At 43.6% G+C, this 16,535-nt stretch overlaps 1 protein-coding gene across 1 annotated transcript in view; it reads right to left on the bottom strand.

The window, feature by feature from the left end:
- Positions 1–7,880: 7,880 nt before the first annotated feature.
- ARHGAP21 (Rho GTPase activating protein 21) overlaps positions 7,881–16,535 on the bottom strand; it is a 131,369-nt gene continuing 122,714 nt past the window's right edge. Inside the window, exons 22-26 of the mRNA XM_052650710.1 lie at positions 16,271–16,396; positions 16,035–16,076; positions 15,611–15,716; positions 13,651–13,682; positions 7,881–10,377 (exon numbers count right to left, since the gene is read on the bottom strand). Coding sequence (XP_052506670.1) covers positions 8,686–10,377; positions 13,651–13,682; positions 15,611–15,716; positions 16,035–16,076; positions 16,271–16,396 — 1,998 coding nt within the window. The 3' untranslated portion in view covers positions 7,881–8,685. The remainder of the gene's footprint in view (positions 10,378–13,650; positions 13,683–15,610; positions 15,717–16,034; positions 16,077–16,270; positions 16,397–16,535) is intronic.

A 16,535-nucleotide genomic window follows, 5' to 3' on the forward strand; every position in this document is an offset into this window, starting at 1 on the left:
GTCGTGTCCGACTCTTTGCGACCCCATGAACCACAGCATGCCAGGCCTCCCTGTCCATTACCAACTCCCGGAGTTCACCCAAACTCATGTCCATTGAGTCGGTGATGCCATCCAAACATCTCATCCTCTGTCGTCCCCTTCTCCTCCTGCCCTCTTTCCCAGCATCAGGGTCTTTTCCAATGAGTCAGCTCTTCGCATCAGGTGGCCAAAGTATTGGAGTTTCAGTTTCAGCATCAGTCCTTCCAGTGAACAGCCAGGACTGATCTCCTTTAGGATCGACTGGTTGGGTCTCCTTGCAATCCAAGGGATTCTCAAGAGTCTTCTCCAACACCACAGTTCAAAAGCATCAATTCTTCGGCGCTCAGCCTTCTTTATAGTCCAACTCTCACATCCACACATGACCACTGGAGGAACCATAGCCTTGACTACACGGATCTTTGTTGACAAAGTAATGTCTCTGGTTTTCAATATGCTATCTAGGTTGGTCATAACTTTCCTTCCAAGGAGTAAGCGTCTTTTAATTTCATGGTTGCAGTCACCATCTGCAGTGATTTTGGAGCCCAGAAAAATAAAGTCAGCCACTGTTTCCTCATCTATTTGCCATGAAGTGATGGGACCGGATGCCATGATCTTAGTTTTCTGCATGTTGAGCTTTAGGCCAACTTTTTCACTCTCTTTCACTTTCAATAAGAGGCTCTTTAGTTCTTCTTTGCTTTCTGCCATAAGGGTGGTGTCATCTGCATATCTGAGGTTATTGATATTTCTCCTAGCAATCTTGATTCCAGCCTGTGCTTCCTCCAGCCCGCTCCTCACTAAATTCAACTTCCTTCTCAGTTTTGGCCAGTTATCCAAATGAACAACCAAGAGGTGATATGCACTGATGGCCCTGGATGAATGTGTGAGACAGGTGGCATCTGCCTTCATTTCAGGACCTCCCTTTCAGAACTACTTAGTACCTCCCATCATTCCTATTTGGGGGAAAGTGATAAATAAAGTCGATGCTTTTGAACTGTGGAGTTAGAGAAGACTCTTGAGAGTCCTTTGGACAGCAAGGAGAACAAGCCAGTCAATCCTACAGGAAAGCAGTCCTGAATATTCACGGGAAGGACTGATGTTGAAGCTGAAGCTCCAATATTTGGACACCAAAGCAAGAGAGTTCCAGAAAAACATCTATTTCTGCTTTATTGACTATGCCAAAGCCTTTGACTGTGTGGATCACAATCAACTATGGAAAATTCTGAAAGAGATGGCAATACCAGACCACCTGACCTGCCTCTTGAGAAATCTGTATGCAGGTCAGGAAGCAACAGTTAGGACCGGACATGGAACAACAGATTGGTTCCAAATAGGACAAGGAGTACGTCAAGGCTGTATATTGTCACCCTGCTTATTTATGCAGAGTACATCATGAGAAACGCTGGGCTGGAAGAAACACAAGCTGGAATCAAGATTGCCAGGAGAAATATCAATAACCTCAGATACGCAGATGACACCACCCTTATGGCAGAAAGTGAAGAGGAACTAAAAAGCCTCTTGATGAAAGTGAAAGAGGAGAGTGAGAAAGCTGGCTTAAAGCTCAACATTCAGAAAACAAAGATCATGGCATCTGGTCCCATCACTTCATGGGAAATAGACGGGGAAACAGTAGAAACAGTGTCAGACTTTATTTTTGGGGGCTCCAAAATCACTGCAGATGGTGACTGCAGCCATGAAATTAAAAGACGCTTACTCCTTGGAAGAAAAGTTATGACCAACCTAGATAGTATATTCAAAAGCAGAGACATTACTTTGCCGACTAAGGTCCATCTAGCCAAGGCTATGGTTTTTCCTGTGGTCATGTATGGATGTGAGAGTTGGACTGTGAAGAAGGCTGAGCGCTGAAGAGTTGATGCGTTTGAACTGTGGTGTTGGAGAAGACTCTTGAGGGTCCCTTGGACTGCAAGGAGATCCAACCAGTCCATTCTGAAGGAGATCAACCCTGGGATTTCTGTGGAAGGAATGATGCTAAAGCTGAAGCTCCAGTACTTTGGACACCTCATGCGAAGAGTTGACTCATTGGAAAAGACTCTGATGCTGGGAGAGATTGGAGGCAGGAGGAGAAGGGGACGACCCAGGATGAGATGGCTAGATGGCATCACGGACTCAATGGACGTTGAGTCTGAGTGAACTCCGGGAGATGGTGATGGACAGGGAGGCCTGGTGTGCTGCGATTCACGGGGTCGCAAAGAGTCAGACATGACTCAGCGACTGAACTGAACTGAACTGATGTGAAGAACTGACTCATTGGAAAAGACCCTGATTCTGGGAAAGACTGAAGTCGAGAGAAGATATGACAGAGGATGAGAGAGTTGGATGACATCACTGACTGGATGGACATGAGTTTCAGCAAGCTCTGGGGGTTGGTGATGGACAGGGAAGCCTAGGGTTGCAACAAGTCTGACACAACTGAGCAACTGAACTAAGCTGATAAATAAAGCACTAGAAAACTAATGGTTCCCTCCATTCCCTCTAAGTGCTCTAGGGCTGTAGGAAGAAGGCTACTTTTAATCACAGAGTCAAGCATAAAATGGTGGCATACCAAGTATCGGAGGCCAGAACTGTTATGGACTGAATGCTGGTGTCCTTTCTAAGTTAGGGCTTCCCTAACACGATGGTATTTGGAGGCGGGGCTTGTGGCAGGTAATGAAGGTTAAATGAAGTGACGAGGGCGAGCCCCTCCTGTTAGGATTAATGCCCTTCTAAGAGAAGGCGCCTGAGAAGATAGTCATCTGCAAGGCAGGAGGAGAGCCTTCACCAGAACCCAAGCAAGCTGGCACCCTGATCTTGAACTTCTGGCCTCTAGAGCTGTGAGGACATGTTTGCTGTACAAGCTATGCCCCCTGTGGTGCTTGTTGGCCAGAGGAGCTAAGATAGGAACTGTGGTGGGATACCCTTCCAACTCAAATCTCACAGGCAGGAGTGTGAATCCACACAAGGCAGCCCTCTCTCCTGCCTCTGCACACCATGAACTTACTGTCCTTTCATTTTTACCTGCGGGATTTCTGCAGGAAGTTGTGCTGCCCATGACAGGGATGGAGGAGCAGGAAGCTACTGACATGTGGGTGAAGGAAGAAGCCAGGGAAACCCAGGGCCTGACTCAGGTAAGCTTACCAAAGCAATGGTTCAACCCGGAACTGAAATCTGATCAAAAGACAGCCTAGTGAGAGGGTTCCACTCTTAGTCTCACGATGTGGTTCCTATTTGAGCCCCCATGACTCTAGTAGACTCTGAGCAGCAGGACCCCCACAGTTTTTCTGACTCTCTGCTGTCAGCAAAAGCCGGCGAGGCTTTTCCACGTAAGCAAATGCCAAGCCACCCAAGCCCCGTTCTACACTGTGCAATTGACACTCTGCCCTCAAGTACGAATTTATATGTATCCCTGTTGCATTTCCACCTGTTGAGAGACAACAGATCATTCCAGGCGCCTTAAATAAAATCCAAACCTTTTACTGGGACCCACGGGGCTCCGCTATGCAGCTCCTACCAACATCTCCAACAGGCTAGGCAGACTGTTGTGCCTCAATGCAAGGAATGCCAAGAATGCCAAGACATTACCTTTGTGTTCTATTAACTCTCAGCTTGTGGGAAACCCTAGTTGTACCGCCAAGCCCTAGCAGGATGGAGGGGGAGGTGTGTGGAATTTCCCTCCGCAACAACAAGTCACGTACTACCAAAAAAGGAGACATTCGGCCCTGGCGTGTTTTTGAAGCATCTCTGCCAGTACCTGCGCATCCAAAACTCTCAGGAGTCCGCACTCCTGGAGGTCGACTCACTTGGCGGGGTGTTCTCACAGCGCATGCGCTGAGTCCAGTTCTCTAGGTTGTAGACTCCCCCCGACTCCCCCTAACCCCACCCACTCATCCCTCCCACCATCGCTGGCAGAGAGGATCCTCTATTTCCTGGAGACCAACAACTGCCTCCCAGGTTTCCAACTAGAGGGGATTTGCCCTCAGGAGACAGCTGGGAATATGTGGAGACAATTTTGAGGACTCGCAACTGGGGCCCTAGGGGTGCTACTGGCGTCCAGTGGGTGGGCGCCAGGGTGCTGCCGATCATCCAACAATGCACGAGACAGTCCCCCCACAACCAAGAACGACGCGGCTTGTCAACACTCACCTCTGAGACCCTGTCTCCTCGCCGCGGAAGCTCGGGGAAGATGGCGTCTGGCTTGTATCCATCCAGTTCTCGGCCCTTGGAAGACGGCAGGGAGGGAGTGGGTTGCCTGCCATTTTCCAGCCAAAAGCCGCAAGCCCTTCAGGAGGAGTCGACTATGACACTGGGGCCCCCAGCGAGGAAGAAGGAAAAGGGTCTCTGGTTCCCAGGGCCTGCTTCCTCTGGCCTTCTCACCCCCCCCCCAGCTCTTTCTTTTTTTGCCCCACAATTTCGCCTTTTCAAAATTTGACCGTTATGCTACGTCTGTTGGCTGTCCCAGGCTGCAGAGCCCGCCCCATGCAGCTCTGGAACAGTCCGCCCGTGGGCCCTAAGCTGAGGGCGCCCAGCCGTTAACTGCCGGGCGTGGAAAGCTCGCTGACCAGGGCGAGACCGGGAATTTGCTGTTAAGGAGAATCATCTGGTTCTAAAGCTCTGCGATGAGGAAAGGGCTGAGGAACAAGGGGCGGCTCTACAGAGCTGGAGAGGCAGAACCCACTTAGTGAAGCCGGGCCTGGACACCCGCTTCGTGGCCCGGGCTGGTGGTGCCTGAGACAAGGAGCAGCAGCGATGTCTTAAAAGTTGTTTGGAGCCAAAATAAGAAAGGCCTCGCGCACCCTAGGCCACAAAGGCAGCGCTTTTCCATGCAGGCAAAAGGGGAGGAGAAGTGTCTCATTTCTCTTGCCCCTTCCTTCCAATTCCACCTTCTGAAAAGGTAAACCCCGGGCTTGCCCCGGGATAACACTGACAAGCAGGAGCTCTCACATTGCCTCGGCGTTAGTGGTTGCTTGGGCAGCCAAGCACGTGCCCCCACGCACTATCGTAAGTGAACTGTTACCATAGCAACAGCGGAGGCTTCTGGGAAGATGGCGGCACCGAGGAAAGCTGGCAATATTAAAACCAAAACCAAAAAATCCAAAACTTAAAAAACAAAAACCAACTGGAGACCAAAGACTTGAAAGGTTAGCTCAATTACTGAGTCATACGAAAGCCAAAGGAAGGAAAGCCCTCCTGGCCAAGGCCTTGACCCTTCCCCAGCTTTTCTCAAGGAACCAGTATGGTGGGGGCAGCCACACTGTCCAGCTACCACCCTGGGCTCTAACCAGCCCCCTTCTCAGTCAGGGCAGAATTGTCCGGCCTTAGCTGTTTCCAAGAAGAATGCCACCTACTTTTGAGCGCCCTGGTGGTACGCAAACTCCCGAGTTCAGAGCACATGCACTTCTGCTGAAGACGCACACACGTGTCCACAGGGGACGTCAGCCCCGGGGCGTCCCGGGGGCTCAGGCTGCCCTCCCCTCACAGGGCCAGCCCCTAGAGCACCAAGGCACGAACGAACGGGGCTTTCTGCCACGCTGTCTTCCCCGGAATTAGAAAAGAAACAGCGCTGCTTTAAGTGACCTTATCTGCTTACTTCTCTCCCAGGAACTTTCCTCACATCTTTCCTAGTGGGTACCTGGGCTGGAAGTGGTGCCTGAGGGGAGGTGGCCAATATTCCAGGGATAAGGGGAGGAGAAAGGAGGGAGGTGACAAGCAGACGAAAAGCATGTGGACCCAAGGTCCTTCAGTCCACAGACCCTTCTCAGCAAGATGAGGAACCCCATGAAGTTTGAATACTTAAGCTATAATTTTATGATTTAAGAGTTTTGTTTGCCTGATGTCCATTGGAATGGACTAAAGGAATGGGAAGTTTACTGTTTCCTAATATTCGCAATGGTATCTATCCTAGAAATATAATACAAAGTCATATTTCAGCTTTTGTGTTGAATTCTCTAGGAAACTAGAGACGTTATTCTCTGAATCTAAAGGACTTCTCTAAAAAAAAAAAACTCCCCAGAGGCTCTTGTGTGACTATGAGATACTAGGAATCTTAGGTTGACTTACAAAGCTCTAAGTGGCATCTCAAATGCCTTTCTTCCTCCCACTTTCTCTTCAAGAAGCAGCCTTTTGGTATTCTCAAAAATAAAGGGAAAATGATTATTTGGGTACACTGAATTATGGTGCACCATGACAAAGGTTTACTTTTTTGGCACAAAAATGACAATGATAAAATTATAAATCTGTTATTCTGACTTGTATGAACAGACACTCCAAACATTCAAACAGAATCACCATAAACTAGGATCAACAGAAATATCAGATTAAAGAATTAAGAGGTTATGTACTTCCCTGGCGGTCTATTAGTTGGGACTCCCAATGGCCAGGGAACTAGGATCCCACATGCCACACAGCATGGCCAAAAAAATAAATAAATCTTAAAACAGAAAGAATTAGAAGTTAAAGATGAAAGAATCAGACCTGATAAAACTGAAGCTATGGCAAGCAACAGATCTAAAATATAATAGTAACAGCAACCACATGTAACAATGAGACAAGGATTGTTCTTTCCTTCATTCCACATGTAAGGAAAGGCACAAAGAAGTCAGGTAGCTGTTCAAACTCATCCAATTTGTAAATAGCAGAGCCTTGATTTGAAGCAGGCAGTCTGGTTCCAGAATTCATGCTAACATCAATGGATTAAATATTTCATAGACATAAAAGAAGACTTAAAATGTGATAAAATGGATCTCACAACTGATTAAGCTAAATTGAGACAACTAAACAGAACTTTTAGAAATGAGACACAAGTGAAATTTAAAACTGGACAGATTTTTGTAAAATTTAATAATCTTTGAAGTACCCATTATTTCTAAGAATATCTTTGATAAACATTTTGCAAGTACTGTGAGGCAAGCAATATTTTGGAACCGTATCTCACTTAAATCTAATAACCCTTATAGTAGATACTGTTATCATCATTGTTTGTACAAGGGAATAAATTCAGAGAAGTTAAATAATGTGTCCAAGTTTATGTATCTAGGAAGTATAGAGTTGGTTTGACTTCTAAATACATATTCTCTTTACTCATTATCTCTATGAAAAGGTAAACAGTATATATAACTTCAGCCAGAAAAGTTAAATATTACCTGTGTACACAAGTAAAGTTAGGCCAATAAAAACGTTTATAAGAGATCTCTGCCAGACACAGCCAAAAAGAGGAGGGGGGAATGTTAAGACCAGGTAATTTTTAAAAGGCAGAACTGGGATTTCTCTGGTGGCCCAGTGGTGAACAATACTCCTCGCAATGTGCAGGACACAGGTTCAATCCCTGGTTGGGAAACTAAGATCCCACATCTTGAGAAGCAACTAAGCTCACACACTGCAACTACTGAGTCCATGTGGCACAACTAGAGAGTGCCACAGTGAAAGATCCACGTGATACAACTAAGGTCTGAAGCAACCAAATAAATAAATGTTTTTCAAATAAATCTAAAAAACTAAAATAAAAATTAGAATAATGGCAGTTATAAATGAATAGTGTTTAACTATATATATATGGAGAAGGCAATGTCACCCCACTCCAGTACTCTTGCCTGGAAAATCCCATGGACGGAGGAACCTGGTAGGCTGCAGTCCACGGGGTCGCTAAGAGTCGGACACAACTGAGCGACTTCTTTCACTTCTTACTTTCATGCACTGGAGAAGGAAATGGCAAACCACTCCAGTGTTCTTGCCTGGAGAATCCCAGGGACAGCGGAGCCTGGTGGGCTACCTACCGTCTATGGGGTCGCACAGAGTCGGACACGACTGAAGCGACCTAGCAGCAGCAACTATATATTAGTAAGTAATAAGTTTCAAGCCATACAAAGTTCACCAAAACAATTTTTATTTCCAGTGTTTAATTGGGTATGCACACAGGCATGACACAGGTTTGGATCCATTAAGTCCTCATGCAGAATTATATTCTTCTCCATAAAGAAGCCAGTTCCATCCAGGTCACTATCTACACACCTATGTTACAACATTTATATCAAATCTGGTATCTGAAGAAAAGATACACATATAATATGTTCATTTAAGTTACGTATTTTACAGAAAGATTAAAAATTCAAGTCACACAAAACTCAAAACCTGTATTAAAAGTTGGAATAGAAAACTCAGAGATCCACCTGGAATGACTAGAGAATGGAAGTTCTGTATCCACCTGTGTTAAAACTGGTAAATGTGATGAAATTTATTACCAATAAAACACATTTTTTTTTTTTGCTCAATGTACATTATCTAATTTTAACAATATGGCACCCTAAAAACCAAATGTATTTTTATGATGAGGCACTTTTGTTAGTGATGAAACCAAAAGAACACGTCTGCCGCATTCTAACGCCAGAGATTTTCTTCAGTTATCTTGTGTGTACACACTATGCAGTGAGTTGCAACAAATACCTTGCTCCTTTGTATACAACTATCCAATATATTTTAAATATATATTTATTTATATATTTATATATATATATGTTCTTCTGGCTGTAGAAATGCACCGTAAAGCTATTTCACAGTGCAAAATGATGAAACCAGCCCAAATGAAGGCTGCATAATAACAATTCTGGTACAAGAAAATATTTACAGAGTTACTGGAAACTGTAACAGTAGCTTTTATTCGCTTCAGAAAGGACCCCCAGTTTAAAGACAGGGATGGAACTGTGCTTTGTGGTCTGGGGTTTCAGACAGTTGATGAGGTTGGACCGTGGCCGCAGAACTGGAGTTTTGGCTCGTGTTCTGGAAGCTTTCTCCATTTATTTGGTCAGGTGACTGTGGTGGTGCGGAAAGAGGGGCCCTGTCAGTTGAAGCCAAGGTGCTGGAAGAACTGTCTGCATCGGACTGGAAAGACAGGGGCGGGTCCCTGGTTGATATTTCTAAGGTGCCTAGACTCTCAGGCTGGGGGTCCCCCGTGTCCCCTCTGCTCAGGTCAGTCGTACTGGTGCGTAGCCGCTCCCTGGCCAGCCAGTCTGAGATGGACAGGTCCTGGGCGGAGCATTTGGGCTTCAATCGATTCACAGCTGAAAGTTCGGGTTCTCTGTCCCCGCTCTGCTCCTGGGCTTTCCAGAAATTCAGAACACTAATTTCAGTAGCATCCCTGTGCCCGCCCAGCGTGTGTCTGCGTTTGATGTTTTTCCTTTTGGCAGGATCGGCGATGGTTTTTTGACTTCCTACTCCAAACATGTCATCGGCTGGGGCTTTGGGCCTCAGTTTTAACCGATCGGCTATTTTTGTTTTCCAAGTGGGTTCTTGTTTGTCCGATTCGCTTCTGGCTGGTGGTGTCAGTAAATTTCCGGTGGATTTTCCTTTTTTCATAACGTCGAACACTTTGGTGATGGTAGGGGCTTCTTTCTCATTCTTGGAGTCTCCTAGACTCCCACTGTCTGATTTGAACCTGGTGGATTTCTTCCTGGACAGAGTGTCACACTCGATCAGTTTATGGGAGCTGAAGAGCTGTCTCCTGCTTTCTAAACTCGATGTCAAACTTCCCTCCGTGCAGCTGACCTCACTGCCTTCTGAGTTTCTCCGGCTGGTCCTCACCGCCTCTTGGAGTTTTCCTCGGAAGTGCCTGTCGGAGGCCAGGACGGCGGGGAAGACCGGGAAGTCGCTCTCGCTGTCCGTCTCCACCGGCCGGCCCTCGCTGACCAGCTCGCTCCTCTCGTCATCAGCTTCGTCTCCCCGGCTCTCGGCCATGGACTGCACCTCGGGGCTCAGCCGGCTGGAGTCGAGGCCGGCCAGGTAGGGAGCGGACGGTGCGCCAGCGTAGTCGGAGGTGATGCTGCCGACACTGACCAGGAGCTCGCTGTGCTTGGGCTCGGGGCTGGGGGGTTTCCTGGTGGGAAAGCTTGCCGGGGGAGCCGGGGCACGAGTGCTGAGTGGGGTGCCAGAGTCGGACCCCGTGTCTTCCAGGTGGGAGGTCTTCTGGGCCGCGAGGGCCCTGGGGCTCTCTCTCAGGACGGCGAGGCGACAGCTCAGGGTGGGTGACCGGCTCTGCTTGGTGCTTTGGGGGACCGGGGGCTCCAAGCTCTGCCCCCGCGGGGCCCTCTGCTCAGCTCTGCCGCCTCCGCTGCTGTCTTTCTTCGTGTTGTTTTCTTTGGGAGCAATGGTCCTTTGTTTTCGGCCCGGTGTCTCACTCTCTTTTTTGGACTCTTCTTTAATGTCGTGGTGACCCTGCTCTGAGTTTTCTTTCTTGAAAAACACATTGTCCAGCTCGTCTTCTGAGCTGCTGGGTTGTGCTTTTTCTTTTGGCTTTTTCCTCTTGCGACTGGCAGCCGCGAAGATGGAGGATACAAGCAGGTCCCTGCTGTACTGGTCTTTTCCGGATCCCCAAGAACCCTGGGAAGCAGAGATACAACACTTTGAACAGAACGTCATCGAGTTCACTTTCTGAAAAGGTTTCCCCCCAAATATTTCCTTTTGTGTGTGTGTGATTGCTATTGCTTTACAAAAAAAAAATTTTTTTTTAAACTGACACATAGTTGATTTACAAGGTTGTGCCAATCTCTGCTGTACAGCAAAGTGACTCGGTTATAATACATATAGACATTCTTTTCCATTATGGTGCATCAAGGATATTGATATAGGGCCCTGTGCTATACAGTAGGACCTTGTTGTTTATCCATCCTATATGTAATAGTTTACATCTGCTAATCCCAAACTCCCAGTCCTTCCCTCCCCCACCCCAATTATTTCTTAACCACTAAAGCCAAGTACTAACAAGGTGTGGTTTTTACACCTCCTTTTAATTTGTGCCTAACATAAGTTTTTATTTTCAATTAATTAGAAATGGGACTAATTAATATTTATTTATTGACCAAGTCACAGGGCTCACATACCTGTCTTTCAGGGACACATTTTGTGTTTGGTGGCCCCCCACCCCCCATTGTTCTTAACTTTTCTGTATCTATGGACCATCCCCGCTTCTGCTATACTCAGTGGGTCTACAGGTTCTTTCCTCTGGAACACAGGTTTCATAGTCAATATTCTGATGCTGGTTACTAAAATCTTATGACTACCTTTTTTCTAATTACAGATGTCACATGATACAGATACTGTGTCGCATAAGCTGATTAAGATAAGGGAACTTTGGGGTTCCTATTAGTTCAGTCAGGCTGGATCTGCAGAGAACGGCCTTAGGTAAACTAGGTTGGTAATGTCTTCACTGATCTCAAGGAACAACCAAATCAGAAAGTTCAAAAAACCTAAGGTCAATTCAAGATCTTTAAGCCTTACCATAGAAACTCTGTCATGCCCTGTATAGAGAAAGTGGCAGTGCAGCCAACCAGCTTAGTCAGCTATGCCTAACAGGTTCCTGAAGATGACTGTTTAAGACCATTTAATTAACGTATTCATAATGCTTACAGGCTCAGTTAATGGGGGAGAGGGGTGTCAATAAACCCTAGCTGGTTTAACACACCCCATTTAAGATGAGCAGGCAGCCAGTATGCTGAGTCAGAAGCTGAAAGTATGGTTTCTCTTTTGTCATAAAAATTTTAGACAAGCTAGAACTATTATACTGAAGTCTTGAAAATTAAAGTAAAAACTTAGGCTGTTGTATTAAAAAAGACTTTCCAAAATCAAGTCAGATGTACAGAACTTTGTTCTTCTAAAGTGAAGTCACTCAGTCGTGTCCGACTCTTTGCGACCCTGTGGACTGTAGCCCACCAGGCTCCTCAGTTCATGGGATTCTCCAGGCAAGAATACTGGAGTGGGTTGCCACTTCCTTCTCCAGGGGATCTTCCTGACCCAGGGATCGAACCCAGGTCTCCCGCATTGCAGGCAGACACTTTAACCTTGTTCTTCTAAAGGACTGTCTAATTATCCAGGACTTTTCTGATGCTTATTCACATTTTAACACATTCACATTCTGCTGAAGACCTCAGGGAACGATGGCTATGACTGGGCTCTGAATTAGAAGATCTGGTGTTTCTTTAGCCTGTTCTTCCTCACTTGCTGCGTATGACACTGAGCAAGTGATTCAGTTTTCAACAACTCAATTTCATTGTTTATTTAAGTGAAAAGAAATTAGATTATCTTTAAGATTCCCAACATTGATGATTCTGTGATCACGTATATGTTAGAGCAAATGACTTTTACTTCTTTTATAATTGAAAACATTGTTACAAAAATATATCATTTGGTTATCTGCACCATAATTGATTAAGATGAAGAGATTGCTATAATTACAGGTTAAGAAATATGCTTTAGTAAGAGGGATGGAGGAAATTTCAAAAACGTTTTTTAAACATAAAAATCTAAATCTGAAGTCTTATATTCTGGCAAAAAGAGGTGGAAAACTGGTCCAAAATAAGTAAGTCTAAGGAGACATGACAACATAATGCAAGGATTGATCCTTGATTGCACCCTGTATATAAGAAAAGAAAAAAACAAACATTGTTGGGACGACTGGTCAAATGTGTATAAATGCTGTACATTAGAAATAATAATGTATTGTACTCATTAAGTGCCTGAGTACAATAATTATACTCTAATTATACAGAATGCCCTTGTTCTTAGGTGACACACATGGAAGCACGTAGGGGTAAAGTGTTATATCTATAAGTAACTCAAATGACATAGAAAAAAATTACATACATATATGTCAAGAGTTACCAACTGAAAAATCTAGGGCAAAAGGTTTGAATGCTATTATTCCAGTAACTTAAAAATTTCCAAAATAAAAAGTTAGGGTAAAAAAATGATAAAAAAATTTTTTTTAAGACAGTAATAATCACAATATAAGTGATAATGAATGATATATCATTAAATATTTTGCAATATTTTCTGCAAGAAATTAAATTACAATTTAGTCATATGTGACCTCATTATGCTTAGAAATGATATGTAACATTCATGTCTCATTTCCAAATAGAACATTTAAAAATTTTTATTAACAATTTTACTTGCTACTATCTCAGCAGAGCAAAATTTGAAATAAAAAACTTTCTATAAGAATGTCTTTAAAACTACTCAAATAGTTGTGTACTTTGGTGGTGTTGTCAACAGAACACAAACTGTGAAACAAAAATTGACTGTAAAAACAAAATTAATGACCTTGTTGAAAAGAAGGCAAGAATATTTTTAAAAATATATATATATAATGATTAAGTCTATATCACTACTGAAATGTTTACAGATGAAATACAATGTTTGGCATCTGCTTCAAAATAGTCCCAAGGAGGAGGAAAGTGGTCGGGGTGCAGATAAGACAAATGTTGACCGTATGTTAATTGAGGATGGATAATGAGGACTGAACTGAACTGAATGAGGACTCATACTAGTCTGTCTACTTCTGAGTATGTTAGAAAATTTCTACATATAAGAACAAAGGGGGAAATGCCTATTTCTTTTAGAAAATTTCCACATGTAAGAACAAAGGGGGAAATGCCTATTTCTTTGTATTACAGTAAACTATGCTGAGATAAACCCAACACCCCAATTCACAATCCAGTATTCCTCTATCATATTCTAAGCATTAATTTTCCCCTTTATAATACTGTTAGTCTGTGTCATCAGATACAGACAAGGGTGTACCACATATGAATCATAACCATCAGCCACAAAGCAATTCGCCCCTAAAATATTTCCCAACTGTAAGAAACAATTTACCTTAGATTTTGTTGAGTCACTAGTAGCTGAATCTGTGGGAAGTTAAGGAAAACACGGTCAGTATTGGTCAGATTCTTTACTGCTTTCCACAAACAATGCAAAAACTTATGGAAGAGACAGGCACAGAACAAAATGTGAAAGCAAAACTCAAAAAACAATAGAACACAGTGGATAGTCAGAGCTCACAAAGATGCAAGCTGCACCACAGAAAGCCACCGCCATGAAAGGATGCTGTGAATTGTAGGCAGAATCAGCTCAATGAGAGGGATGGCAAAGGAGCCCTGTACTAAACAAAACAGAAACACTAGTGTTTATTAAATTTTCTAAGTATTCAATCTAGCAATAAAGCAGCTCGAAGACCTTTTGAAGAATCACACTATGTACCACATCCTGTATCTGAAACTGATACACAATGTAGAACGTTTGAGATTGTTGGCTGCCCTCACTACAAATTGAGATGCTCAGACTTGGTGTTATCTACTTTGATTTTTGTCAGACTGTCAATTGTAAATTTGAGAAGCATTTACTGTATGCATAATATGCATTTGGATAACCCTGCTTCTAGGTCACTTTGGTGTCATGTTAAATTATGCTGATCTCTATGCTTTGGACCCCGGTTTCACATCTGTGCAGTCAGGGATCCTTTTGACTAGTTACACTGCTACCAGTTTTCCAATTATTTAGTAACGAATGCTATTATGAAAATGGAAAAATGGAGAGCATCATTTTACTGTCTGGCAAAAACTCAGATTGTACAAGTACAAAGAGGGTAGGAAGGGGCTAGCAGTCTTTAGGACAACATCAATTTTTAAAATTTTCTCTTTCAACTTCAGGGAAATGGATTTTCAGAGTTAATGAGCTGAGCCCCATGCCACACCCCTTTCAACACATGGCTCAATGCTTTATGACTTTAAGAACTGGTAGACCATACCATGCTATTTCTCCTCACGGTCTGCTTCAGAAATAACAAGAAACAGCAGAAAAACTTTTAAGAAAGTAGTCGTGATCTGTTTACAAGAATCGTAAGAGAAAATGTACACCACAGATCAGCTCGGTGTGCGTTTACAGGAATCGGGGGTTTCTGCAGACAAGGCAGCTACAGTGTGGACAACAGTCGTCCTTCTTCCTACAGTTCCAGCTGTCCATCAGGGACACCACGGAATCCACTAGCGACATTACCGTGTGATAGACTCCTCCCATCTCGCCTGTTCAACATCAGTATACATTTGCCTGTGTCAGTAAAGTGCTGGAAGAAAGACCCTTTAGGACTAAAACACGAACTAGAGACAAAGGGAGAACATGGTGTAAAACATGCTAGGTTAGTTGCAACAGTTTGGCAGGAGAAAACTTTCATCGAAAGAGCCTGCAAGAACTCGTATTTCACCAAATATTAGGGTGGCGAGAGAAAACAGAAGAAAATGTCAAAGAGGTTGACTTTTACGGTGACCTCTGTAGTGACAAGATAATATATACTGCATTTATGGAAATGCTGCCCGTGAGCATTTTACATAGTTAACTTGCTGCTTTTTCAACAGAACATCCAGCTCGAGGTAAGAATTACTCGTAACAGTCTAGACCACACTTTCTGCCATCACAGCAACCACATACTCAGTAGCGGGTATCTGTTTTACCTTGTGATGACTATTACATGGAAACTGTGAATTAAAAAAAAAAGAAAAAAAGAACAAAACAGTGGTTTGCATGCTCATTTTCCCTCATAGTTCCTTTCTGACAAGCATTACAACTCCATGCACTGCCCATGGCATTACAGTCACTGGAAGATAATCAAGATCAAATCAGAAAAGGACGATTACATTCTTTTATTAGTAGAAAGGGAAAAAGAGAAGAAGAAAAGGAAAAAAAAATCAGAGTGAATTGTTACTTATGATTGATTTGCTCTTTCATGTTATAAAAATTTAGCTTTTAATCTAAAGATCAATACTGCCCAGGCAAGAGTTACCTGATACATCTCCAGGGGAGACGCCTGTCCTTCCAATGTTGGTGAGTAAATGATCTATGTTTGGCACTGGCTGGGAGTCTACTGTGTTTTCCTCCTGCACTGTCGTCTATGGTTAATAAACAAAGATCTCTTCATCATCTCTTCACAGATACTTTCTTTAAAATTCAAACAACATTTAGTAAAAGACACATTACTGAGTGGAGGACATATACTGAATTTTTTTACACTGTTTGCAGATAATTAATTACCAAACAAGCATCATACTTGGACTTTCATTTGATCAGAAACTGAGGTGCTATATAGACCTGCTTCCGAGATGCAAAGCAGACAATAGCATACAAAGCAGGAAGGTGACACTGTTGTAGGGTCAGCATCTCACGTGTCCCCAGAACAGAGTATATAAACGCTGACAGCCAATACTTACAAGAGGTTCTTCAGCACCTTCTTCTGTGAAAAACCAGTCATGCTAAAATTTAAAATAAAGACGGTGAAAAAGAGAAATTAAATAACCCCCTAAAGAGATCTATATTTTGGAGGATAGCACAGAAAAAAAAGTAATTTTTCTTAGGGGAAAAAATAAATTATAACCATATGCTACCCTGCCAACTATCAGCTGCTCATGAAAAAGAATTTTCTTGATGAGCCGAAGCCGGAACTTACGTGCTGGATGAGTGTCTCTACGATCTTGTACTGGTCTGGCATGTGAGTGACCATGTGCGTCATGTTATCTTCGGAGGTTCTCACTAGAGTTGGACCAAACACTATGGCTAGGTTTCTTGGTTCCATCTGCAACAGAGGATATTAGAAAACATCATAACGTTTCTTAAGAAAGTAGGCTTAAATTCCCATTGCATGTTTGGCATTTTATTTCTGAAAGGTTCTTTTGATGAAAAAGAATTCAAAACAATGGTTGACTGATGTGTGT

The sequence above is a fragment of the Budorcas taxicolor genome, chromosome 13 (assembly GCF_023091745.1).
Source record: "Budorcas taxicolor isolate Tak-1 chromosome 13, Takin1.1, whole genome shotgun sequence".
NCBI lineage: Eukaryota > Metazoa > Chordata > Mammalia > Artiodactyla > Bovidae > Budorcas > Budorcas taxicolor.